Source organism: Mirounga angustirostris, unplaced genomic scaffold, assembly GCF_029215605.1.
Source record: "Mirounga angustirostris isolate CCGP_5_RB_7025 unplaced genomic scaffold, mMirAng1.0.hap1 SCAF_5, whole genome shotgun sequence".
In the NCBI taxonomy this organism is placed as follows: domain Eukaryota; kingdom Metazoa; phylum Chordata; class Mammalia; order Carnivora; family Phocidae; genus Mirounga; species Mirounga angustirostris.
The window spans coordinates 138,800,895-138,825,527 of NW_026991713.1; the positions used below are offsets into that span (position 1 = coordinate 138,800,895).

At 48.1% G+C, this 24,633-nt stretch overlaps 1 protein-coding gene across 11 annotated transcripts in view; it reads left to right on the plus strand.

The window, feature by feature from the left end:
- The first annotated feature begins 4,552 nt into the window (after positions 1-4,552).
- DIP2C (disco interacting protein 2 homolog C) overlaps positions 4,553-24,633 on the plus strand; it is a 398,847-nt gene continuing 378,766 nt past the window's right edge. For 7 of the 11 annotated variants that reach the window (XR_010411754.1, XR_010411755.1, XM_064592166.1 and 4 more), the window contains exon 1: positions 4,553-4,778. Coding sequence is in view for 9 of the 11 variants with exons in the window: in XM_064592166.1 (XP_064448236.1) it covers positions 4,694-4,778 (85 nt within the window). In the remaining 2 variants the exon portion in view is untranslated. The remainder of the gene's footprint in view (positions 4,779-24,633) is intronic. The other 4 variants (XM_064592169.1, XM_045874517.3, XM_045874519.3 and 1 more) reach the window with 1 other exon arrangement.

Consider the following 24,633-nt stretch of genomic DNA (forward strand, 5'->3'; position numbering starts at 1 on the left):
AAATGCAAATACCCATATGGTTCACCAAACTTAGTCACATGCATATTATTTAGTTAATTCTATAATGATGTAAAAAAAAGTCACAAATGTTAATGATTTCTTGCATGCATAGAATAGTCTCATGCAGGGGTTCAAGCTGCTTTCTAAGTACTGATTAATTAAACCCAAATTTCTGTGTCAGATCATTCACTTTTTTTCCTTTCTTTAAATCCAACTCACTCCACCCAAGCTGAATTGCTGATAATACAGTAAGACCCAAATGAAACGTAACCCCACACACAAATTGCCAGGCATAGTCCTGTAGGTAAATTTTAGCCTAGGAAAACTGGGACACAGCAGTTTTATGATATAAGTACTTACAGAAAAACCACCATAGTATCTTACAACCAGTTCTTCCTAATGACTTTGAAAAAGGGAAAAAAATCACAAGGTTGGGCTCCCCAGGAGAAAGCACAGCGTGAACAAATCCCACATGAATCTGATAAGGAATGAAATAATCAATCCTTATCAGCAGTCAGTCTTCAGAAGTAAAGGTACAACTCTGAGATACGCTTCTGTACGGGAAGCCGACACCTGTCGAGCCCACGCTTCCCACGGTCAGCTACCACATTAATGACACACTGATACTGGGTTAGCAGAGTCCTTTACTGCTCTCATCTGTCCCAACCAGACTGTCTAAAATCTGGAGCCCAGTTCCATGTGAGTATTTAAGTTCTTTCTCCAAATTGGCTGGGAATTCCGTGAAACAGAAACAGAAACACAACCGGGGTGAGCTGTCACAGGTGGGCAAAGAGTGGTGACAAAGGACCCATAGCAGACAGTAAGCAAGATTCAGAGAGAGGCACCCAAATCCTCGGGGATATGATGATTAATTAATGAATTAGGTTTATGTAGCTGCCCCTCCATGCAACTCAAAACGTTGTGTCCAGGACTTGTCTAGCTGGGACGGTAGAGGAGCAGAGAGAGCTTACCCTGCCGTGTTTCCATGTTTCTCCAATCTGCTAGCCTCTGGCAGGCTGCCTCCTGGTCGGCCAGGATCATCACACATCCTCATACCTGAATGTTTTGTGCTGTGTCTCAGACCCTCTGGGGTTTGTTATGTAAAGCCTGGCTTATTTGGAGAAATTAAACCATGCCAGTGTGTTAATAAATGCTATTGATGTTTTACCACTCTCAGGTAGCGGTCTTGAGATTTTCCAGTGGCTTTCTGAGAATAACTCCAATGACAGAATTTTCAGGGCTTTGGGCAGACCTGGGAAGCAAACAGCCCTTAGCATTTACTCAATTCATTCTAATAATCCTCTATTGGGTATTGTTATGTCCACCTCGACATTCATTTGAACCAGGTTTTTATACGTAGACACACACGCGCGTATCACAAGGTTTTTACAAGCTCCCCAATCCTCGAGGCTGGCTGGGACTGAAGCAGAACGAGATGGGGGGAATGGTCCTTTACCTTGTTGCAGAGCCAGACTGCACTCTGAGACACAGTATGTTGTTTCTATGTCATTCAACACAGCAGGCAAATTATGGATAAACTAGCTGCCAGATAAGATGCACACATAGATGACGCATTGCAGGTGGAACAGGCAGAAAAAGAGGAGGTGGCAAGAATCTTCCCAACAAGGAGGTCAGGAAGGAGGCTTCACGGAAGAAGTGGCATTTGAGGTGGGCATGACTGGGTGTGATTTCCTCTATGGCTGTGACACAGGTGGGGCAGGGGACGACAGGAAGAGGGAACAGGAGGGTGGAGGCACTCTGCAGGGGAATGCAGCATGATGGGGAGCCGTGGAGCAGAAGGTAGGGAAGGAAACTGTGCCAAGCCTGGGAAGCTCCAATGTCAAATCAAGGAGTTCTTTGCTCTGCAGCCAGAGAACCAGTGTCCATGGTAGAGCAAGGGGACTATGACCTGTTCAAAGTGTCACTTGGGAAGAGCAATCTGGCAGCCACGGTAGGAAAGATTAGAAGGAAAAGACGGGGTAGGTTTGGGTGCTCTGAAGGTCTGGATTAGGCAGTGACCATGAGCAGAGGGGAGGGAGAAATGTGTGAGATTGGTAACAGCATGGCTCAAAGGACAGATCACGAGGAGGAGCAAGGCCACTATCAGAGATGATGAACAGAGATCCAGGATTGGCAGTAGGAGAAGTTTGATTTTGGACATACCGTGTTTTGAGGACATGGCAGGATTTCCAGATAAAAGTGTCTGTCGGGGTGTTGGAAATGCCAAGTGCACACCATCTCCTGTTTTTTGTGTAGTTACACAAAGACCTGCTGAAATGAAGAACCATCAGCTCAGAATCTAAGTATACTATCAATGTGTTTAATGCAAAATCACAGTCCTCTTTGGAGACAAACTCAGTGACAGCATCATATGTAAATGACCCAGACCCATCTCTGCATTAAAAAGTGATGTCATCCTGCCTGAGGTGGACTCGACATCACTTATTGTTTGGAATGTGCAGTCCCACTTTGCTATAAGGGACCCCAGGATTTGCTCCAAAGGCTGGGCTGTGAATCCTGGTTCTGCTGCATGTTATTTCTGTAAAGTCTTCCACCTGCAGCATGGACGGGCTGGACTCCAGGGCTCTCTACAACACGGTGGCCTGTTTATCATGAAGAGGGGACAGAAATGTGGCATACGGCTTGGTTCGCAGTGTCCACTGGACTCATGCCTACAGAATATGAAGCAGAGGAACTTGGGATGCACTCCTCTCAAGTTCATCAGTGCAGATATCCACTTCTCCCCTCACCATTCCCCACGGAGAAGACAGATGTGCATGAGAAATGCCAACAACTCTCTCAGTTGTCACTACGGTCACTTCAAGGGGAACTAGAAAGATGAGGGAGGCTCAGTCTTGAGGAGCTGACACTAATGAGGAAGATAAACAAAAGGTCAAATATGATAAGGGCAGCAAGTAGCGAGAGCACAGCTAGGGAGGAAGAAAGGTATTCTGGAGTTGATGTTAGGGATGGGTGGGGGAGGGTGTGGGCAGCGCAGGGGAGCAGGCACTCCAGGATGAAGGCACACCATGAAGGAAGGCGCTAAAGAGAACAAAGAGCAAGAGTGCTGATGAGGAGCACACCAGGCCTTGAGGAACCAGGGCATGTGAGAGATGTGGTGCGGTCTGCAGGTTGGGGTCAGCTGGGGGAGGATCTTGAGTCTCCCGCCAAGTTAGACTTGTATTCAGTAGACAGTGCGGTAAGTGCTATGGCCTGTGTTTGAGTTGGGAATGAATGCCTCCCCTTCGGGAGCCAACTGCAGCCACAGGTCAAGTATATGGTTGTAGGAGAACTGAGTGGGAATGCTCCGAGGAGCGATAGGAGGGGTTACAGGAATGACCATGAAGTCAGATGATCCAGTCTTCCTGCCAGAGCCTTGAGAGGACTGAGAAGCAGAGGGTGTGTGAAGGCCGAGAAAGAGGGAGGTCTCCAGGACTCCATCCAGCCTGAATAATTAAGGAAATGGTAGAAGTAGTTAGAAGTCAGGAGCTGGCTTACTTTGGGTTTGTGGAGTTCCGGGTATGGGCGGCACCCCAGCAAGACTATTCAGATGGACAGAGGGTGTGAGACCACCTCTCTGAACGATCAGGACAGAGGCCCTGATTTGGTAATCAGCGTGCAGAGGTGACCCCGATGCGGTGGGAGCTGGGAAGGCATACAGGGCGTGGAAGAGAAAAGGGCCCAGGGCTGTGTCCCAAGGCCGTCGTGGTCAGGGCGTGGGGAATTCGGGGAGCCCCCCAGTCTGAGGACGGCTGGGTCCCCGTGACTGTGTGCCCTCGGGCCACAGTCTGGGAGTGCTGACGTGGGAAGTGGGGATTAGGTGATTCGATCTCTTCTCCTTTTCTCAGAGTGGGACCCAGTCTGGGGTACTGATTAGCCCAAGGGCACAGGCTGCCGGTTCTAGATCCAGAATTAGGAACTTCCCATCGAGTACCTTGTGCCACGGCCACACTGCCATTTTACAGCCCTCACCCCCAAGTATTCATAAAAATCATTCAGCCCTCAAAGACCCAGAACACTTTAGTTTTAACCTGCACGTTAGGCCGGGGCTCTAGCAGGTATTTTCGCCTTAAGCCGGGAGGAGGCGGAGGCTGGGCTGGGCCGGTGCGCGCGCCCCGCGCCCCCGAGCGCGCCCCTGGGAGCGCGCGCTGCGCCGGCCCGCCCGTCCCGACCCCACCTCCGGAGCGCGTCCTCGCGCTCATCCCCGCGCCCCCGCCTCACCCCCGGTGCGCGCCTCCGGCCGAGCACGAACCCCCCCCCCCGTAAACCTCCCCCACTCCCCCCGCGAACGCGTCCCCGCCAGCCCCCGTCCCCATCCCCCCGCGCGCGTCCTCGTCCGCAGTCCCCCGGTTCCCCGTCCCCACCCCCCTCCCGGGCCCCGAGCGCGCCCCCGTTCCCGGGCGCCCCTCTCCTCCGCCCGTTCCCCATCCCCACCCCCGCGCGCGCCCCCGCCGTCAGCGCGCACGGGCGGAGCGGCGGGCTGGCGCCCGGGCCGGGGGCGCGCTCGGGGGGCCGGGCGGGGGCGCGGGCGCGAGGCCGCGTGGCGGGGCCGCGCTGAGGAGGCGCCGGGGGAGGAGCGCTCGCTGCGCCGCGCCCGGCCTGCCGCGCTCGGTGCGGGTCCGCTGGGCGCGAGGAGCGGCCAGACCGCGGCCTGCGAACAAAGGGAGGCGGCTGGGGCGGGGGCGCCGCGAGCATGGCGGACCGCGGCCTGGAGGGCATGGCTCTGCCCCTGGAGGTGCGGGCCCGGCTGGCCGAGCTGGAGCTGGAGCTGTCGGAAGGTAACAGGCCCCGCGCCCGGCCGGGCCGCGCTGGCGCGGGGAGGGCCGGGGCCGGGGCCGGGGGCCGGGCGGGGGTCCCGGGCCGGGGTCCCGGGCGGAAGGGGGGGTCCCGGGCGGGGGTGCGGGCGGCCCTGTTCCCGCCCCGGCTGCCGCGGGCTCGGCCCGGGCCCCCCGCGCTGCGGGCTGCCGGCGGGTCCCCGCGCTGCGGCGGGGCCTGGGGCGGGGACGGGCGCCTGGGCCGGGGGCGCCTGGGCCGGGGGCTCCTGGGCCGCGCTGCGCCGGCCTGGCGGGGAGCCGTGTCCTTGGTGCGCGTCCGTGCGCTCGCCCCGCGGCCGGCGCTGGGGACACGTCCGCGTCGCACGGCCCGAGGTGCCGGCTGGCCTTATTCGAATGCGAAACTTGGCGTTGTACTTGGGGGTTTGAGCTCGGCGGCCCGGGCATCCTGGCTTCCAAACAGGCTGTCCTCGCTGGGGGAAGATAGCGCTACTATTGTTCTGTGTGTTGTGATGGGAAGGTTGGGTGAAATCGTAAAACCTCCCCCCCTCAGGCCAGGTTTGGTGTCTCGCTCTCATCTCTCATATTTAGAATTTGTGACAGATTTGCTACAGGGATTTCATGGAGTGTTATATGCGGTTTCTTAGTTGCTCCTAATGGTGGGGTCATGTGCTCAACTGTCATAAGTTTTAGATCGGGTTTTGCTGTCTCTTAAAAAAGGAAGCACTGAAGTTCCAAAATGTGCGATGTTTAATATATATTTGGTATTCACCCAGCTCACCCTGCAAAGGCCACTGCCATAATGTGCAGTGGGGATAGGCTGGCTGGTTTTGAATTTACATTTGGAGCAGTTCAGCCTGGTGAACTTTTGTGTGTGTGTGTGTGTGTGTGCGCGTGTGTGTAACGGTTTTGTGAGGGCGGGGAGCCAGAAAGTACATTCATTCGTGCCAATTTTCATCAGCAGGGAGGAGCTGATGTTGACTTTATGTTTTCCTTTTTAACACATTCAGGGCAAGGAAGGGATAACCGTGGGGGCTGTGGCATGGTGTTAACTGCCTTTTCAGTCCTACATAGACTGGGCATTTTTCGATTTTTCTGTTTCAAATTTGGGGTTCTGCAGGGTATTGTGATGTTCTGTAATGTGAAGCAGTCCCGTGGGAGGAGAGGAGGTTGTTTCCTGGACTCTGTGTGCTTAGCAGACACTATTCCGGCTGGTGGAAGGCGAGGAGGACTTTGCGAGTACCTCAGAGGACCTGAAGGCAGGGGATCCAGGGCAGTATCCAGCTGGGGACAATATTTAGATTTAAACTGCTGGATGAAGTGTGCGGTGTGGGCAGATGGCTCAGAGGGATGGACTCTCCATTGGAAAATGTTTGCCCAAGTTCTGTGATTTTTGTCAGTGTTCAGATGGGGTTCCTCCTCACTTTGCAGCCGTCTTGGCCCTCACTGCACGTTGTATTCTTGTGTTCCTTATGGCACCCCAACATTCATGCTTCACCCCCAAACGCTTTTGTTGTGTCCACATTACACGGACCATAAGTGTCCATACCCCATCTGTGTTACCGAAGCGGGAAGCTGTCCCAACTCAACAGGACGGCAGCCCTTCCCCCGTCAGCCTGGACGTCAGCTCGACAGTTGCTCCTCGAGTCTGGGACAGTGCTGAGGACGTGTGTCCTGGCCCCGGGGTGCACGGGGAGTGGTTGCTTACGGGTGTGAACTTGGGGCACACTTATCTGTTCAATGACACTGGCCTGTCACCAGCCATCCGTCTTGGAGGGTGAGTAATATGTTTCACTGCCCAGAAGATGGCAAAACCACGTTAGACCAAGGTATGCTCAGTCTAGTTCTCCATGTACGCCTTCCATCTGTACAGATTTTTAAAAAGGGCTTAATGAGTTTCTTATCAAGTGTTTGGGCAGAGAAAGAGGTATGTGTTTGCATGTGGGAAGTACATTGTTGTTTTCCTCTCTGTGCAAACCTTGCTAGACCTGGGCTGAACGCTGAAGAATGAAACAATCACAGGGTTGGCGCATTGGCCTGTCCAGCCCCCTGCCCCCATACGTTAGCTGTGTCATCTTTGACTTGCTTTGTCCATGCTGAGTTGATGGAACGTTCTTTAAGGTTATTTGGAATTTCAGGTCTTCTAACCACATAGAACAGTTTTACTGACTTAAATTAGATGAATCAACTTGTTTTTCAATGTTGCTTCAGAGAAGAAGCCCAAGATTGGAAGGATCAGAAATCTCAGTCTTTTTTACATTGTGGAACTTAAAAATCCCCCAGCATATCCACTTGCAAAGTGAAAAGTTAAAACAGCTTTTATCACGTTTTATCCTCAGTCATGATTCACGTGGAGAGAATTCTTTAAATCAGCCTTCATCATTTTATGACAATATCAGAAACTATTGTGGAAACACGTGGAATTTCCAGGGCTTCGTTCCTTCAGAGGAGGATGGAAAAACAGTTGCATTTGAAGCATATAATATAGGTTGAAAAAGCAGAGCAAACTATCCTCTTGGAGTTCCTGTATGGCCTGCCCACCGTTGGTTGTCTGTGGTGCACATCTCATACGCAGGTGCAGTTTGGGTTTGTACTTTCTGTTGTTACAGATCCTGGTGTTGTATTATGTTAGTGGGTCATCGTTTGGTAAAGGGTTGCAGGTTGACTTCTTGGCTGCAGAACTCCAATTTTTGCTTCCTGCTCCGCTGGTTGCCTCCTTTTTTCTTTCCACCCTGTGCTTCCCTCACTGGGGAAAGCCTCTCACTGCAGAACAGCATTGTCAGCAAAGTGCAGGGGCTCTCTGCGGGGAGATGTGGCAGGCAGCCCCTCCTATGGGCACTGACAGCCTCCAGTCCACATGTCTGGATCCAGTCGGCGGTGTGGGGCTAGGATTGTTGGTCTGGGGCTCAAAGACTTGGGGCTGGATGCAGGGTGCCATGGGGAGCGGCCATGGCTCCTTTCCCACATTCTTTCCCCTAAAGCATTTCTTCTTTCCTTCCTGACACTTCTGCCTTTTGGAATTGTGCATTTTCCTTTTTGGCTTTAAGAAGACCCCCAAGTAATTTCATTAATGGGTAAGCATTTTTTTTTGACTTAAGGAAAAACTTTAAATAGAAACATCAGGCAGAGTAGAGAAGAAACAGAAAACTTAAAAAAGACGTGTCTTCAAAAAATTTCAGTTGTTGATTGAAATTTAGCAGTAAGTTTCTGTGTGAACTGGTGGGTTGTTTCGTGGGCTGTGCATACACACTGCCCTTCTCTCATCCAGGAGTAGCTGAAGTCTTATTTTGGTAGAACTTAGGGAAACCACCTAGTGTTACAGCCCGTGAAAATTGTTTGGTGTTTGTAGAAGAGAAGTCTTTTTACGAAATAGATGCTATGTTTTACATTTCGTGGTTTTTGTTAGTATGTCTGTTAGCTTCCTAACTTTTGCTTGTGGGGGTTATTCAGTTCATGCTCTGCTTTGCTAATTAGTCTACCAAATTATTCAACGAATGTTATGATCCATCGCAGAGTCTGGCTGAACACTGTCTTGGTGAGTGAGCGACTGCTTAAGGAGGGAAGTGGGAAGCTAACCTAATGCTGGTTCTTTGCATTGGTCAAGGGGCCAATGCCTTTTTTTTTTTTTTTTTTAATTGCAGAGGAGTGGTTCACAGGCACATTCCTGACACCAAAGAGTAAAATCTGAAAGAGATGGCCAGGTGGAATGTTTGTAGATTTTCAGGGCTGTTGGACATGAGGTAGCAGAAACACGTAGCTCTAGAACTCAAGTCCCACCCCTGTGTTCTCAGAGGGCCCCGTTACTGCAGACTTGAGGGTTCTGCTGGAGCTGACGCTTTAGGACCACTTCCAAAGTCAGTAAGACCCAGCTGTGTCTTAACGCAGACCAAACTGTGCGGACGTCATCCTCACCGAAAGGACATAGTTGACTCTGGAAAACAAATGTGTGAAAAAAATGTTTTCTTGCGGAGGCTCATTGATAATTTGTCATAATTGGAGAGGAGGAAGGGAAGGGGTCAGCAGGTTCAGGGAGAGAGCTGTGGGGCCTCAGGGACCCTGTCCACCTGGATCAGACCTCAGGATTGGGGATGGAATTTGTTATATCCATGTCAGAGTTGTCAAATAGCAGAGCATTGTGGTGAATGAGATGGAATACTTGGCATGGTGGCCCTAAAATACCGTCACCTGCATTTTAAAAGAATATTTACAAAATGGCAGCATCGATACGTGTGGGATTTGAAATGTGTGGACGTGAATTATAAGAGTTCTTCAGAGTCAGGAAAATAGTTAAATTTGAATGTTCTTTTCTCGATGAATAAATATAGATGTCAAATTTAGCCAGGGAGCTAGGAGAGTAAACACACCATTAAAGGCACAGATCTGTAAAATTGTTCCAAGTGCTTGCAAGATATTTGCAACGCGGTAGTTATGCTTAGATCTGAGCTTTACGGGGGTCAAAGCGGTAACAATGACTCTATTTTGTTTTATACTGGGCCCACTGGTTTTATACTCTTGTTATGGTTTGGACTACAAGCTGTTGGATGTTATGAGTCACTTTCTGCCTTCCTCATCCCAGCCTTTTTCAAAGGGGTTGTCTCTTTTTTTAGAGCTAGTTTATTTTTTTTTAAAGCAGTGATTTATGGGATGAGTTGTAGCTTATTCTGACTCGTAAAGAGAATGTATTGGATAATCTTCATTTGATGTCATATATATGTGTATATATATATATACTGATTTACCAGTTCAAATCCTAGTCATATTATTAAAGATCATTTCCAGTTCTTGTCATAATTGCTCGAGCACCCTGAAAAAAAAATCAAGTTCTTGGCTGCAGTTACTTGACTTAGTTTGCGTATCACTGTTTATCCTGGGAACAGGGGACATTTTATCTGTTGTAACATGCAAGGCACCGAGGGTGATGTGATAGGTTTCTGGCCACTTTTTATCAGGCTGGCTCTCTTCTCACAATCCAGCTTCTCCTTTTCTACACCTCTACTCTCAAGGTTGCCCACTTTAGTTCTTTTTTTGGTGTTGTGTGTGTGTGTGTGTGTGCGTGTGCGCCCACATGCACACCATTCAGAAGTGACCCATTGTTACCAGTGCTCTGTTCTTTTCTGCTAAGAGGGTCAAAAACTTGTCACGTCTCAAAAGAAGTAATTGCATCCATTTGTTCGTGATGATAATAAATAGCGCTCTCAAAGAGGGGACGCTAATTGGGAATCCCAGCTGGTGTGGGGTAAGAATATCGGAGTCAACATGCCAAAGGAAAGAGTGTTCATCCTCTCCAACCATGCATATACTGTGCTGCTTTCTTTGGGACCCAATTGGGGTTATTAATTTTTTTTTAAAGATTTTATCTATTTATTTGAGACAGAGAGAATGAGATAGAGAGAGAGCATGAGAGGGGGGAGGGTCAGAGGGAGAAGCAGGCTCCCCGCCGAGCAGGGAGCCCTATGCGGGACTCGATTCTGGGACTCCAGGATCATGACCTGAGCCGAAGGCAGTCGCTTAACCAACTGAGCCACCCAGGCGCCCCCGGGGTTATTAATTTTAATAATTCCTTGAGACAAAGTGGGAAAATGCTAAGATATTGAGTTGTAAAAATTAAGATTACAGCAAGCAGTCCCTTTCCGGGGAGGAGGGTTGCTGTTTAGTTTTGTTGCTATTGAATATCTTGGATAGTAAAATGGGCTCTCTGTGCTGTGTGCATTACAAATCGAGACAGTTCCTTACTAAAGGGCTTTGTACAGTGGGTATTAAAAATCCGGAAAAAAAATACTAAACTATCCAAGTTCATGAGAAATGAAGGTATTCTGTGACTGATACTAGGTTAGGAATGTATCTTTTTCTTCTGGGTTGCTGGTTTTAAAATCATGTATTTGCTGATTGGGTTGGAAATCTGTGTCCCAGTGAGAAGATTGAAGCCCGTGGGCCAGATCCAAACTAGTCTATCAGCTCCAGAGAGAGGATTCATTACATTTTTATTCACAACTATGAACAACTAATTTTTTTTTTCTTTACTGAATTATCTGGTTAGTCCGGTCATTTAATACTTTTATAATAATAATTTAAAAATTATTTAAAAATCATATGTACACATATCAGCTCTTCCATCTGGGCTACTTCGGATACACCCGGCTCAGGGCTGAGCCTCTGGCTGAGGACGAAGGCATGCACAGGTCTGGCTTCTCTTCTTCTCTCTTCGTTCCTGTGCAGAGAGAAACTTGATTCCTGAATCACAGGAATGATTCTCCTTGTGTTCTGACTGAGTGTCTTACAAAGGTAGCTTGCCCTCTGTGAGAAGTTCAAATAAAAGCTGGGGGAGGGGTGAGGCCCACACGCCCCAGAGTTTCCTTAGCTAGCGCACTCTTGTCACCTTGTTTTGACACAGAGCCACACTCCTTGACGTTGTCACTCAGGAAAAACATGAGCCTCTATTTTGAATCCTTGTGTTATTCCCTGTTCCCCTTTCTCGCCAAGCTGAAAATCCCTTCCGTAAAAGATGAAGTTGGCATGGATTCACCCTGACGATCTTTCTAGGGAAGTATCAAGAGATGCTTCTTGGGGGAAAAATAGATTTTGTAGGCCATTTTACCTGAAATGAAAATGGAAATGTAAACTGTGTTATTAATTAACCTCCCTGGGAGATTCTGAGTCTTCTTTATGAATAAACTAATACAAATAGGGATTATTTCTTATACTGCAAATAGAGCATGGCCAGTTAGTGTTACATTTCCCCAAATGCTGACAAAATATAGCTTACAAATCCTCATGGAAGGATGTCAGGTTTATTTAAGAGCAGTTGCAAAGACTGCTATTGTCAGAGGAAAGGAAGAGATGAAATATTTTAGTTGGCCAAATGCTTTAGAACAGGTTCACTTAGCAGCCATCAGTTTGAGGGAGATGGATTTTAGTACGGTGGGAACTGAAAGCACAAAATTCCATTTTTAACTTGTGGATGACCTTCTTCTGTGCTTCCTGAATCTCTTTGGATGCTTTTCCACATCCTATTTGCAGGGATTTGTGGGAGGATCTTGAGGTTTCTCTGGACTAAACCTATGAGTGTGTCCATTGAGAAGACCTCTTCCTGATCTCTGTGCGTCTGGAGAGTATGTGGGGGCCCTGCTGGCTCCACCACTCACAGCATCATCTTGGGTGAGCTAGCTAGTCTCCCCAGCCTCCATTTCCTGAGCTGTTAGGTGCAGCTACTAACCCTACCTCCAGGGTAGTATTGAGGATCAGTGAGGTGATGTCCTGACGTCTGCTTGGTAAATACCCAGGTCCACTCTTTCTCTCCCAGGTGTGTCCACTGGGACAGAGCTCCTGGTGCTTCCTATCCCTGGCCTTCCCTGCTACTGAGTTTATTCAGGTAGGAGAAACATGTCCTGTTTAGCTTCTGGCCCAGGTGTACCTGGAAAGAACGTCCTGTGTAGGCTCTGGCCCAGGTGTACCTGGGAAGCACAACTTATTTAGCTTCTGGCCCAGGTATACCTGGAAGTATGTCCTGTTTAGGCTCTGGCCCAGGTGTACCTGGGAAGCACATCCTGTTTAGGCTCTAGCCCAGGTGTACCTGGAAAGAATGTCCTGTTTAGCTTCTGGCCCAGGTGTACCTGGGAAGCACATCCTGTTTAGGCTCTGGTCCAGGTGTACCTGGGAAGCACGTCCTGTTTAGACTCTGGCCCAGGTGTACCTGGGAAGCACGCCCTGTTTAGGCTCTGGCCCAGGTGTACCTGGGAAGCACATCGTATATAAGTTGTAGTCCTGCTGCTTCTCTGGACCTCGTTGGACTTGCAGTTGGAGTTATTCCCAAAGCTTCCTGGAGGAGAGTCCGGGACCTGCCCACTGAGGCTCAGAATTCCCATCGCTGGGACTCTGGGATATCTTTCTTCTGGCCATGCGTGATCCTCAGCCTTCAGCGTGTGGGGAGATGCTGGGCTGGACATAGCTTCTCATCATGCCCCGCGTCGGGTGATACGTAAACATGGATGTCGAACAGGTGGAATCCTGGGAGTCTGGGACAGGTCTGAGAGGCCAGGCCACTCTCAACATTCGGAGCTTGGTGTTGGGTATGGGCAGGGGCTTGCTGTGGTGATGGCCCTGTGACCTGCTTGCTGAACACCCTAGGGCTTTATCCTTTATGATGACATCCATGACCTTCTGGGGCTTTATCCTTCACGCTCACCCTGCCAGTCACCTGGGGTGAGCACCGTTTCAGTTCGTGATTGTGAGTAGGATCTTTTTCTTGTTGACTTTCGTAAGCGTCTTTTATTTTTTATTATTTTCTGAAGATTTATTTATTTTAGAGAGGGAGCAAGTGAGAACAGGTGAGCAGGGATGGGAGGGGCAGAGGGAGAGAGTATCTCAAGCAGACTCTGCACTGAGTGCAGGCGGACACAGGGCTCGACCTCACAACCCTGAGATCATGACCTGAGCCAAAACCAAGAGTCGGATGCTGCGCTGTCTGCACCAGCCAGGCGCCCCTCATAAGCTCTTTTAAAACAAAGACCAGCGGTAGGGTTTTGAGGCCCCCCTCCCCACAAACACGTACCCTGTGGACTTAATAGTTTTGCAGACGTTATGGCTTCAGTTATGTACCATAACTATTTCAGTTTCGTATAAAGTAACATGAAACAATAAGGTGGAGATGGACTTCATGCTAGATTCTTAAGTGAGCATTAACAGGCTTCAAAATCTCTTTTGTTCTTATTTTGGCAAATATAATGGATGCTTAAAAGCTGTTGAGATTTAGCATTATAAAGCAGTCTTTAAGGAGCTATTTAAGCAAGGGCACAATTGGATTAAATTTAAGTCATTAAAATATACACATTTAAAACTCAGGAAGTAGCCTATCCACTTGCCAGGGTTGAAACTTTGTTACTCATGCACACTGTAATGTACCTCCACGGCCACATGCTGCTGTCCGAGAGCTGTCTTATGTCAGGAAATTCTGTAAAAATAAGACTTGCTGTGTGGGTGGATTGGTGTTTCATTTAGATTTTAGCACAAGTGAATCTAGGCTTGCTATGATGGCTAGACTTTCCTGTGGACCACAACAGGACATGGGCTGAGAACTAACGATTGGGGTTATTTTGCTGTTGATAGCATCCAGACTTTGAGAGGTTTCTCACTTATTGGTACACAAATTAATATGAAAAGGAAGTACAATTTGCTTTTCTCTCTTCCCCTGTAGATGGGATGACTTGTTTAGATCCGCTACTACTAAGGGATTTATAGTGACTGTTGGTAATTTAGAATTTCTTCCCTTTTATTAGGAAGATCTGGCCCTGGACACAGGCAGGAAGTCACCTTAATTTTGTTTCCTTGATGACTTGTTTAGTGTTTGGCACAAATAGGATTCTGGATGAAATCTGCCCTTGATGGAAAGTGTGTAAGTCAGAGGGGCTCTCTGGAAATGTTGTAGTCCATTCTGCCTCCTGTGAATGGCTAAGAGCAAGGCCTTGGGGAGGGAATATGCACAGAGGACGCCGTGGGTGCCCCCCTTGGCCGCTTGGCCGGTGACCGGACTGCTGGTTGGGAATGCTCACCAGAGCTGGGAAGCCCACAAGGCTGGCTGCATCCGTGGGATTGGTATTGATGACTGTGAAGTGTTCTTGAAGGGTACTGTGGGATGGGGAGCTGTATTTGGAACACTGGCATTCCTGGAAACTAAGATACCAAGTAAACCTTCTAATTGCATGCTCCCTTGTTGCTTTCATGCTGATCTTTTTTAGTCTCTTTAAAATATTTTCTAAGGAACTGACATCTTTGAACCGATGAGAAGATTGGATTTCAAATGGTTAGAAACTCGTTATGATCATTAGAACTTGGTTTCCTGACAGTGATCGATATCCTAGACCATGTGGCTGGCTTTTTTTGAACCACGCCTGGGGGTGCAGCCTTTCCTTTGGGCTCCTTTTGAGACCGGCACTGGGAGCTCTGGGGCGGGCATGGGTGCTCCCGGGAGGGCGAGCAGCAGGTCCCAGGAAGATGCTCCCAATTCCCTTCCTCGTGGTTGTGATGGGCCTGAAGCTTATGCCGTGCATTCTCTTAGCTGGCTGCCGCGGGAACTTTACATTTAAAATTGAATCTGTCATCTGGGGGCGGATACATGGGTGTCCATTATACAGCTCTTCCCATTTTCTCTATGTTCGAAACTCGTTGCTCATGGAAGATAAACCAAAAATGTGGCCCCTTTGGCTACCTTTTCTGTACAGCATCCTTTAGAATCCGGAGGCTGGGTAGTATGGTTTTATCAGAAATCTTAATCGTTTTGGTCAAGAAACAATGCTGTTAATTCTTGGTTGTGTTTCTGGGGAAAATATTCTAAATGAGGTTCCAGGAATAGCTTCTTCAGTGTCTCTACAAGGAAAGAGTGACCTCTCAGAGCGTCCCTATTACTTACCAGGATGTTGGTGGTTGTGTTTAAGCAGCCACCCGTCACTTAGGAGGCAATCAATTCTTAGTTTTATGTAGAGTGCTTTTATTCCAAGTGAAGTGCCCGTTCTGATCTTCAGTTCTTGCAGGGATGAGGGCCACATCTAATGCACCATGCTTCTCTCAGTCCCCAGAGAGCTGGAGTCTTGTCAGTAGGAATGGACGGTGCAACATTTGGATTTTTAAATCAGATGTTGCAAATCGACCTCTTTTTTTCTTAATGTGGACAGTCTCTCCATCCATGGTGGAGGATGCTTATGTGTATTTCTAGCCACCACTCCCCGCCGGCTCACTGTGTGCTAAGCATTGCATTAGTGTCTCCCATATATTACTTTTTCAGGACTTATAACCCAAGTTAAGTTACATGTGTCTTCTAAAAAGGGAAACCTGCTCCGAGAGCTTGCCCAAGGCCACGCGCCTGAGTGAGGTCCACACAGCCTGCCTTGCCCTGGAAGCAAGACCGGCACTGCTCTGACATCTGCTTCTCACGTTACAGCTTCCCCCAGCTTGAGGCCTGCCCTCATGCAGTGCGTTAATCCAACCGAAGTAGGAAGGAGAAGTTTTAAAAAGATGCCAGGTTTCATGGTGAATGCGATTTTTTTTTTTTTTAAAACCTACTTACTTCCATATACCCTAAATATTTTTTCCACCTGATGTAACAGTTACGAGCTATTACTGATACAGAGTTCTTCGAAGGGTATTTTAGGAATCTAGTCCCTAACATCCTTTATTTTCATAAATATAATCTGCTTAATAAAGTCGTCAGGATGTGGCTTTCTTTTGTTACTCTATTTTTAGTTTTAGATCCTTGAGAGGAAGCTATTTAGTGGTTACTCATAATCGTGAAGAGAATCTAGTGATTAGAGAAGCTTGTTAGGGCAAATCTTTTTTTTTTAATTGAAGTATGGTCGACATATATTAGTTTTAGGTGTACAACATAGTGATAATTGTATACATTATGAAATGCTCACCATGATAAGTGTAGTCCCCATCTGTCCCCGTGCATCTGTCACCAAAGTTATTACAATATTATTGCCTTCTCTGCTGCTCTTCTCATCCCTGTGACTTGTTCTATAACTAGAAGTGTGTACATCTTAACCTCCTTCACTTGTTTTGCCCGCCCTCCCCCTCCCCTCTGACAACAACCAGTTTGTTCTCTGTTTCTGTTTTGTTCATTTGTTTCTGTAGATTCCACATACAAGTGAAATAAGGACAACTCTTACAGCTTCCTCTGCAGTATGTAAATAAAGTCTTAATCCAGGTAAATGTTGGCAGGAATAACTGTTTAAAACAGGTAAGATTTTCGTGGGACTCTTGGCTATCCTGGGATATTGTCTCAAGTTTTGTAGAACCTCCACCTTCGTTCTCCCTCCTTATACCCTCCGCCATCCCCTGGTTATTCCTGTTTGCATCAGAACTTGAATCCTTGTATCTAAGATGGTCCTGCTATGGTATGCATCTACAGGTGTGTAGGCCTTTTCTTAGAATATTGTTTTTGGAGAGTACGACTTCCCATTTCCTCATTTAGAAAGCATAGAGCCCTTCATTAATGAAGATAAATGTTCCAGTATCAGGGATCCTTGAAGACTTTTCTTGTTAAGTAAATCCCAGAACAAAGACCGTTTTATGTATTTACCATGGACTTCTCTTGTGAATGCTCTACTATTGGAAGTCCCATGACTAGTTTAAACAGAAAACATGGAGTGTTCATTCTGTCTTCGGATCTTTGTGCATAATTATGATTGCATCTGTTCCATAAGAAAGGAAAGCCACTCCATCTCTCTAGGGCCCTGGTTATCAGAATTAAGGGAAACACGATCATTTTCCAGTTTAAGTATCTTAAATCTGAAGCTGCCCCTGAGCTGCAGAATAACCCAATCTTAAAGAACAATATGATTTGACTTTGAGTAGATTATATTAATTTGGTTATTCTGGCTGAGTCATTATACTGCATTGTGAATTGATTTTTCTCTTTCGATTTATCTTCATAATAGAGTGGTTCCAGGAGATCACCTATAGGCTCAGATGAAAGTGTGAATGTTGTTACTTGTAATTTAGACTAACTAGGTCTCTGCAAGATGACCAGAGGCCTATATTTAATTTCCATTTACAACTTTGTTCTAAAGCCTGAGTTCTTCTAAGATTCTCTCTTCCTCCCATGCTCATGCCTTCCTCTTCTACCATCCTTCTTGTTTTTGACCCATAGCCCTCATATATGGTGTGTGTTGGGGGTGTGGCGGTGCGGGGGAGGATCCTGACTGCCTGAATCCTTGATAACCTTTGGAAAGAGTTTCTTTGGAGCAAGATGCCTGTGAACAGACTTCCAATTCGTTTAAGCATCACCGGTTTTGTTGGTTGTCTGGAAAATTGTAATCCTTTTTCCATGGGCCATTGGCTGATCTCTCTCTGCCCCACCAATGACTCCCCATGCCAGCCATGTGTCCTTCTGCTCCAGGAGCATCTTGCAGCACTGGCTATATGCAGAAAAATTAAGTAGTTTTATAAAAACTCACATGTTGCTATTGCTGGGGCAGAGGGGTGCAAGGATACCTGGCTCTAGGAATCCCAAGCGCTCCAGGTTCGGCCCCTCGCTGCTGACAAAATCCAAAGGCAGACAAATGAGTGGTGGTGAAATGAGAAATGATTTTGTTTCCTTGAGGTCACCACCAGGAAGACTGGGGACTAGTGTCTCAAAGACTGTCTTCAAAGTGCCAAAAATACTTCCACGCTTATATAAAGAAAATGTGGAACAAAGGTGGCTGAGTACGTGTAGATGGGCATTGAAGATTAAATAGATCACGGTCTTGGGGTCAGTCATGGGCGGGGTCTTGCTGGCTCAGGACCGTCCTTACTGTTGGGGGCAGGGGCGGTCTTGGTTTCCATCGGGGATGCTTTGTCCTCAGGGTCTTCCGCCTGAGCCTAGAAACAAGCTGCAAAGAAGAACCCAAATGGCAAGTCTGAGGTCAGAATGGAGGCAGCCGCAGTCCTCTCTCCTTGTCCCATAAATACCCTTCCCTGGCATTGGAGCGTGGTTGTATTTTGTTCCCATGAGTGACCCTGAGGATCCTGGCCTTTGTTGGGAGTGCCTTGGGCTGAAGTGGGCCTAAGGTGTAAGTAAAATTGATCACTACGGCTCATGGGGCGGATGCCAAAGCTGCTTTAATCTGATGTTGGCTTGGATGTTGGATGACCTTTTTTGAAAAACGCAGCAGGCTTTTGTCCTACCTTGTAGAATTTCTGTGGTTCCTAAGGGAGGTGTGTGCTTGTTTTAAGGGCCAAATATGGTCCTAATAAAAGTGTTTTCTGAAGAAGATAGGAGTTTGCCGTGTTATGTGTTTACTGTTTAACACCAAATAGAGTGGACCTTTCCATGGTTGAGGAAGCCCCGCCCCGTGCTGGTGTGTACTTGGGAAGAGCGTGTGTGCACCTGCAGATACACGTCCAGTTAGAACGATCGGATTCCAGAGTTCGGGTGGAGATTGCTTCTGCCATCCTAGTGCTTTTGAATTGTCCTTCTTTTCTCGAGCGTTCGTTTAGTCCGTTGCATGAGCGGATACATTAGACGCTGGGTGGGGGTGATAGCCATTTCTGTCATGCAGAAGATGGAACGTAAGCCTATCGCCAGAGCGGACAACGCACGGGGACCCTCCACAGTCCGTGCAGAATTCCTTGACAAGAGCGTGATCTTGGGAGCTCAGAGGAAGGAGGGGCTGGGGCCCCGCGGTGCTGGGAGTCCTGGGTGGGGCTCTTGTGGGGCTCTCAGCTGAGTGCCCGGGGGCTCCCGTGTTCTGCTCAGGCAGCCTCGTCCTGCTCCCCGGCCCTTCAGACTGAGCCATGCGGCTTCTCAGGCCAGAGGTCCTGGGCACCGAGCCTAACGGGATGGTGGCATCTGGGTCTCTCCGTTTTCAAGGGCCCGTGTGAGTGATTGGGGGAACTCCTTTGTTCTTATCAGCACATGAGTCTAGCCAGCGGACTGACTGTTAAGGGTGGATGTGTACTTTCAACAGTATGACTTTTGAACAGGAGGCTGCATCCCCAGAGATGACCTCCTCTGACCTTCCTACTTTCTATGCAAGTTTACGGAAGTGGAGGTGCAGGTGCTCGGGATGCCCTGCTTGCAGTCCAGCCCAGGTTGCTTCCTTCCGAGTGCTGGGCTCGGGCAGGGGTGAATCATTAACGGCAGAGCCGCCAGCACCTGCGGTTTTCAGCACGCGTCGGGCCTGGATTATGTGTCCTGTGTTGTGTGTGTGGAATGTGTGCCGAGGGGAGTCCTGCTCCCTCGGGCCCCTGCAGGCGCTGGGCCCTCCCCACCCGGGAGGCCACAGGGTGGGGGTGACCCCTGCACCGGGGAGGCTCCCGCCCTCCGGGAGCTGGAGGCCGGGCTTCCCTTCAGCTTCCCTTTCCGTCGGCCAGCACCAGGCTCCCGGCTGATCCCTGCTAACCAGGGAGCTGCCTAGCACGTTCAGTGCAGGGAGGCGGTGTGTCTAACCTCAGGGACTGTCCGTGTGGCCAGCCTGCACGCTCCTGCTTCCTTCCTTGGCCGTGGCTTGGAGTGGAAGCGGGGGCTCTGGTACTGCGCGGAAGGCCGAGCCCTCCGTCATCTGGGCTGTGAATGAGAGCCTTTCTATTGTTTGCGATCAGAGGAAATCTCTCCGTTGTCTCCCTGTTAGGCTGTGCATGTTTACCTTTTAGGTTTCACTCTTTGTAGGTCAGGAGGAGAGTCTCCCCTGCGTTGCTGTTGATGTCCACTATTAAGTGCGGATGGAGAGTGCAGCCCTGTAGCTCAGAGCTGCGTGTCAGGTGAGGTGGCCGCAGTGTCCCTTGGGAGTGACGACCCAGCTGTGGGTGGTGATTTGCAGGGTCCGAGCTGGCCCTGACAGGTGAGGCATCAGGCTTAGTATTTCTAAGGCTGTAGAACAGAAAAGGGCAGTAAGTGGCATCGAGCTCTCTCATTTCCAGGTCTGAGAGGATGGTTGAGGAGTCCCGTTAGCCCTGACCCGCCCTCCCCTGCCTCCACCCACCCGCCCCTCCTCTCCAACCCCTTGCCTGGCCTCTCTACCTGGAGGGCCGTGTTCTGCATCTGCCGTGGTCCGGCTCGCCTGCTTGAGGACTCTGCTGCACCTTGCTGGGGTCTCTGTCTGTCTAAATGCCAGTGTATTTATTGGCTGACACTAGTAAGAGTGGATCGCGGTGCAAATACTAGTTATCTACTTCATGGCACCACACCTGTAACTCTGTTAATCAGACACCATTCCTGGTAAGAAATTTCCTTATTGCAGAACACTACGTACGTTATAATCCCAGTTTCGTAAACAGCCTGTAAGCTGTTCCTGGTGGTCCTGTTGGAGAGAATATGAGTGGTGAGAGCATTTTCCCTTTCCTCTTGGCACAGTTCCATACGTATTCTTGAGCAGAGTACTTCTGTATTCCAGTAGAATGAAAATTATGATTTATGGCATCTAATCCTTTGAAACCGTACTGGAAATGTTGGTAGTATAAAGCACAGCAATAGTTGGTCATTACAAGCAAATTAGAGTTTTTATTCAAATGGAGACCGATTTCCTTGTAGCCTTCCCCTCCTGCGGGTGGAAGGTGCCTCCCGTGCCAGTGGACCTCCTGGAGGGTCTGTGCTCGCTTTGTTGGCCTCTGGAAGCGAGATGGCTCTGGCCAGGCACCTTAACAAAGGCACGTTCACCTGGCCCTGAGCACTGTCCAGACCAAGCCAGCGGTCTGCATGGCCCGCGGTCCAGGGGATATTCCCTTGGCCACCTGAAGAAAGCTCCCGTCATTGCGCCTGAAACTTTGAACAGGTGTGGGCAAACACTTGGGCCGCCACGTTGACCTCCTAAGCTCTGCTTTATTACCTGTTTGTTCCCGTCTGCCGTGCAGAAGCCTGGCCATTTGGTGTAATCACCTGGGAAACGGATTCCCCGTCCTTAACCCTGGCCGTTAGAACCCCAGGGGTGGGGCTAGGCTGTGGGTTCCCAAGTGCCTCCAGTGCAGCTGGTCAGCCTTTGGGAGCCAGGGCTTCCTCTCATTTGAAGATCATCATCTAGGTCTTCATGTAAGTGTATCCGTGCAAAGAAGTGGAAGGCAGGCGTCCTGGCTTCGTCCTGTCGGCCCTGTGGGCTTGGGTGCTGTCAGCACGTGGGGGACGGTAATGGTGTCCTATGCTGCCTTTTCACGTTTCCCAGTGGGTACTAAGCGAAAGACTGTTGGTAGAAGGCCAGTTTGAAGAATACTGAAATTCAGACTTCTGTGAGGTGAAATTTTCTTATTTCCAATAAATGCCTTCCCCCTCCCCCCACCCCCAGCAGAAGGGAAAGGACACCTGCTCTGTCCTAGCTGTGTTGTGTGCTCAGCGGTGAAACCTTCCCTGCGTGTCCTGCGAGCCACGGTTACCGACTGGGGTCGAGCACTGGGCCAACACTAACGCGAAGACTTGGGTCCTCAGCAGAGTGTCTGTGGTCTGTTAAGGGGTGCGTGGGTCCAAGGCAAGATGGATGGGGTGTCCTGGCTTTAGATCCTATAGGGGATTTTCATTTTAATCTCCTACATTTCACCTTGATCCTGTGATTGATTGTTTTTGTGGGAAGCAGTGTGAGGCCTTTGCTCGGGGAGGGTTTCCCCGTTGGGAGAACCCAGCTCTGTGGTTTCCATGAGGCAGCAATTCATGTGAACCGGTGGGCAGGAGCAAGGCCCAGTCAACTCACGCCTTCTCACAGGTGGTTAAAAAAGGAGATTCTACAAGACTTTTGTTAAAGAAAACTCCCAATCTTCTGAACACCTCTGTATGTTCTTGTTTTGAAAAGCTAACTTATATCCTACTGTACTTAGAGTTTATTTAGTGTTTAGGTGAATATTTCCCACTTCCCCAACTAGACGATATCATTACTGGACTTGTAGGATTAAAAATCTTTAAAGTGTGTATTATTTACTTTTTTTTTCTTTTTAAAGATTTTATTTATCTATTCATAAGAGAGAGGGAGAGAGGCAAATGGAGAAACAGGCTCCCCGCTGAGCAGGGAGCCCGATGTGGGGCTCTATCCCAGGACTCTGGGATCATGACCTGAGCCGAAGGCAGATGCTTAACCACCTGAGCCACCCAGACGCCAGGCGCCCTACCCCTTATTTCTTTTGGTGAAAAAAAGTACCCTTTAGTTGTAGAATGAAGCTAATGAAATGTCACAAGTCTATAACCTTAAAACACTGTTGAAATACACTTGTATACTTTGTCAGACAAAGAAAAAAGGAACAATAAAGATTGAGAGGACCCACTGGTGCAAAGTGTTAGGTTTCCTCATTTCTAGAAGATAATCCTAAATGTTCAAAGCTCTGTTTTCGTTTTGAAGGTCTGCTTCCAACAAGGTCTGTCTTTACCAGCCCAGGGTGGGGAGTAGGTGCTAGATTGATGATCTTGGGACTTGCCAGTCCTCATTCAACAGACATTTTCTTATTAGTTGATAATAAAACATTTCAGTTAAAAACATTTTTAAGGGGCGCCTGGGTGGCTCAGTTGGTTGAGCGACTGCCTTCGGCTCAGGTCATGATCCTGGAGTCCCGGGATCGAGTTCCGCATCGGGCTCCCTGCTCAGCAGGGAGTCTGCTTCTCCCTCTGACCCTCATGATCTCTATCTCATTCTCTCTCTCAAATAAATAAAATCTTTAAAAAAAAAACATTTTTAATATACTTTGAGTTTTATTACTATATATGCCTTCAGGAGTCTGAGAATTATCTTCTTTGCTACTATGAATTGTGTGTTGAATTAGGACCTGTAATTCCTTCTGCCCTGATGTTTATTAAAAATAAAAAGTTCCCTATATATTTTCAGATATATATTTAGTGTACTTGATTTTTTTTTTTTTTTTGAGAGAGCATGAGAGAGAGAGAACACAAGTGGGGGGGGCAAGGGTGTTGGTCAGAGGGAGAGGGAGAAGTAGATTCCCCACTGAGCAGGGAGCCCGACGCAGGACTTGATCCCAGGACACTGAGATCATGACCGGAGCCATGCTTAACCCACTGAGCCCCCCAGGTGCCCCTCTTTGGTGTATTTAAAATGCTTGATACATTAAAATTTTAAAACCTCACAAATATTTTAGAATGTAAATGTTTAATTTTAAAAGTAATATAAAGAATGGGACATAGATTAATAACTCATTTGTAATCTTAAAATTCTAACCTTGTGTTTTTAAATACATTTTATTTCTCTATGGTGTTTCAAAGTTGATTAATCTAGAGGTATAACAATGATATAAACTAGTCAGTATCAGCATTGTTTTAACATAGTTTCATGTGTATCATTTTATTGGATGATCCATTAATCACAGGAAACAAGTAGGGTTAGAAATTAAAAATAAAACCAGGATTCAAGGTTAAATGTCTTATCTGGGTCTCGTGAGTGTAAAGGTGGCCCAGGACCCACATCTAGGACTGCCAGCTGGATAATTTCTAGTCAGGAGCTCACAGAATTTCGATGGATTTCCCCAAACCATTATTTTCTCCCACCTGGAGCAAAATAAAATTGCTAGGTCATTATATTGTATCTTACAAAGGCTTGTCTACTGCAAGGCATCATACTTTGCAAAAAAGACCGGAGTTTACATGTTATGATCATCTGATTGAACTGTGTTGAAAACAAAAACTGGATCCTTTCTGTTTTGGATAGAAATCCTTATCTAAGGATTGAAAATACTTTCTCCTACTCTGTAGGTTGCCTTTTCGATTCCTTGATGGTTTCCTTTGCTGTGCAGAAGCTCTTTAGTTTGATGTAGTCCCAATTGTTTAGTTTTGCTTTTGTTGCCTTTGGTATTGGTGTCTTATCCAAGAAATCATTGCCAAAGCCAGTGTCAAGGATCTTTTCCCCTGGTTTCTTCTAGGAGTTTTACTGTTTCAGGTCTTAATGATTTTTGTGAGTGGTACAAGGTAAGGGTCCAGTCTCCTTCTGCGTGTGGTTATCCGGTTTTCCTGATGGTACTTATTGAAGAGACCCTTCCTTCCCCACTGTGCTTGTACAACTCCAGAGCAAAAAGCAAATAAGCCAGTTAAAAAATGGGCAAAGGACCTGAATAGACATTTTTTTTTTTTTCTTCAAAGAAGACCTACAGAAGGCCAACAGGTACATGAAAAGATGCTCTGCATCACTTGTCATCAGGGAAATGCAAATCCACACCACGGGGAGATCTCACCTCACACCTGTCAGAATGGCTCTTCTCACCAAGTGTTGGCAAGGATGTGAAGGGAAAGGAACCTTGTGCTCTGTTGGTGGGAATGTAAATGGGTTCAGTACCCTGCACGGGGAGGGTAACCAGGCCTCCTGCTAGTGTATACCTCCCCGTGTGTCCAGGCCTGCATTTGTGCACATGCTTGTCTTACACACACGACAGCCCTTCTGATGCACGGATCCCGAAGTGTTTGCATAGCTCTGCT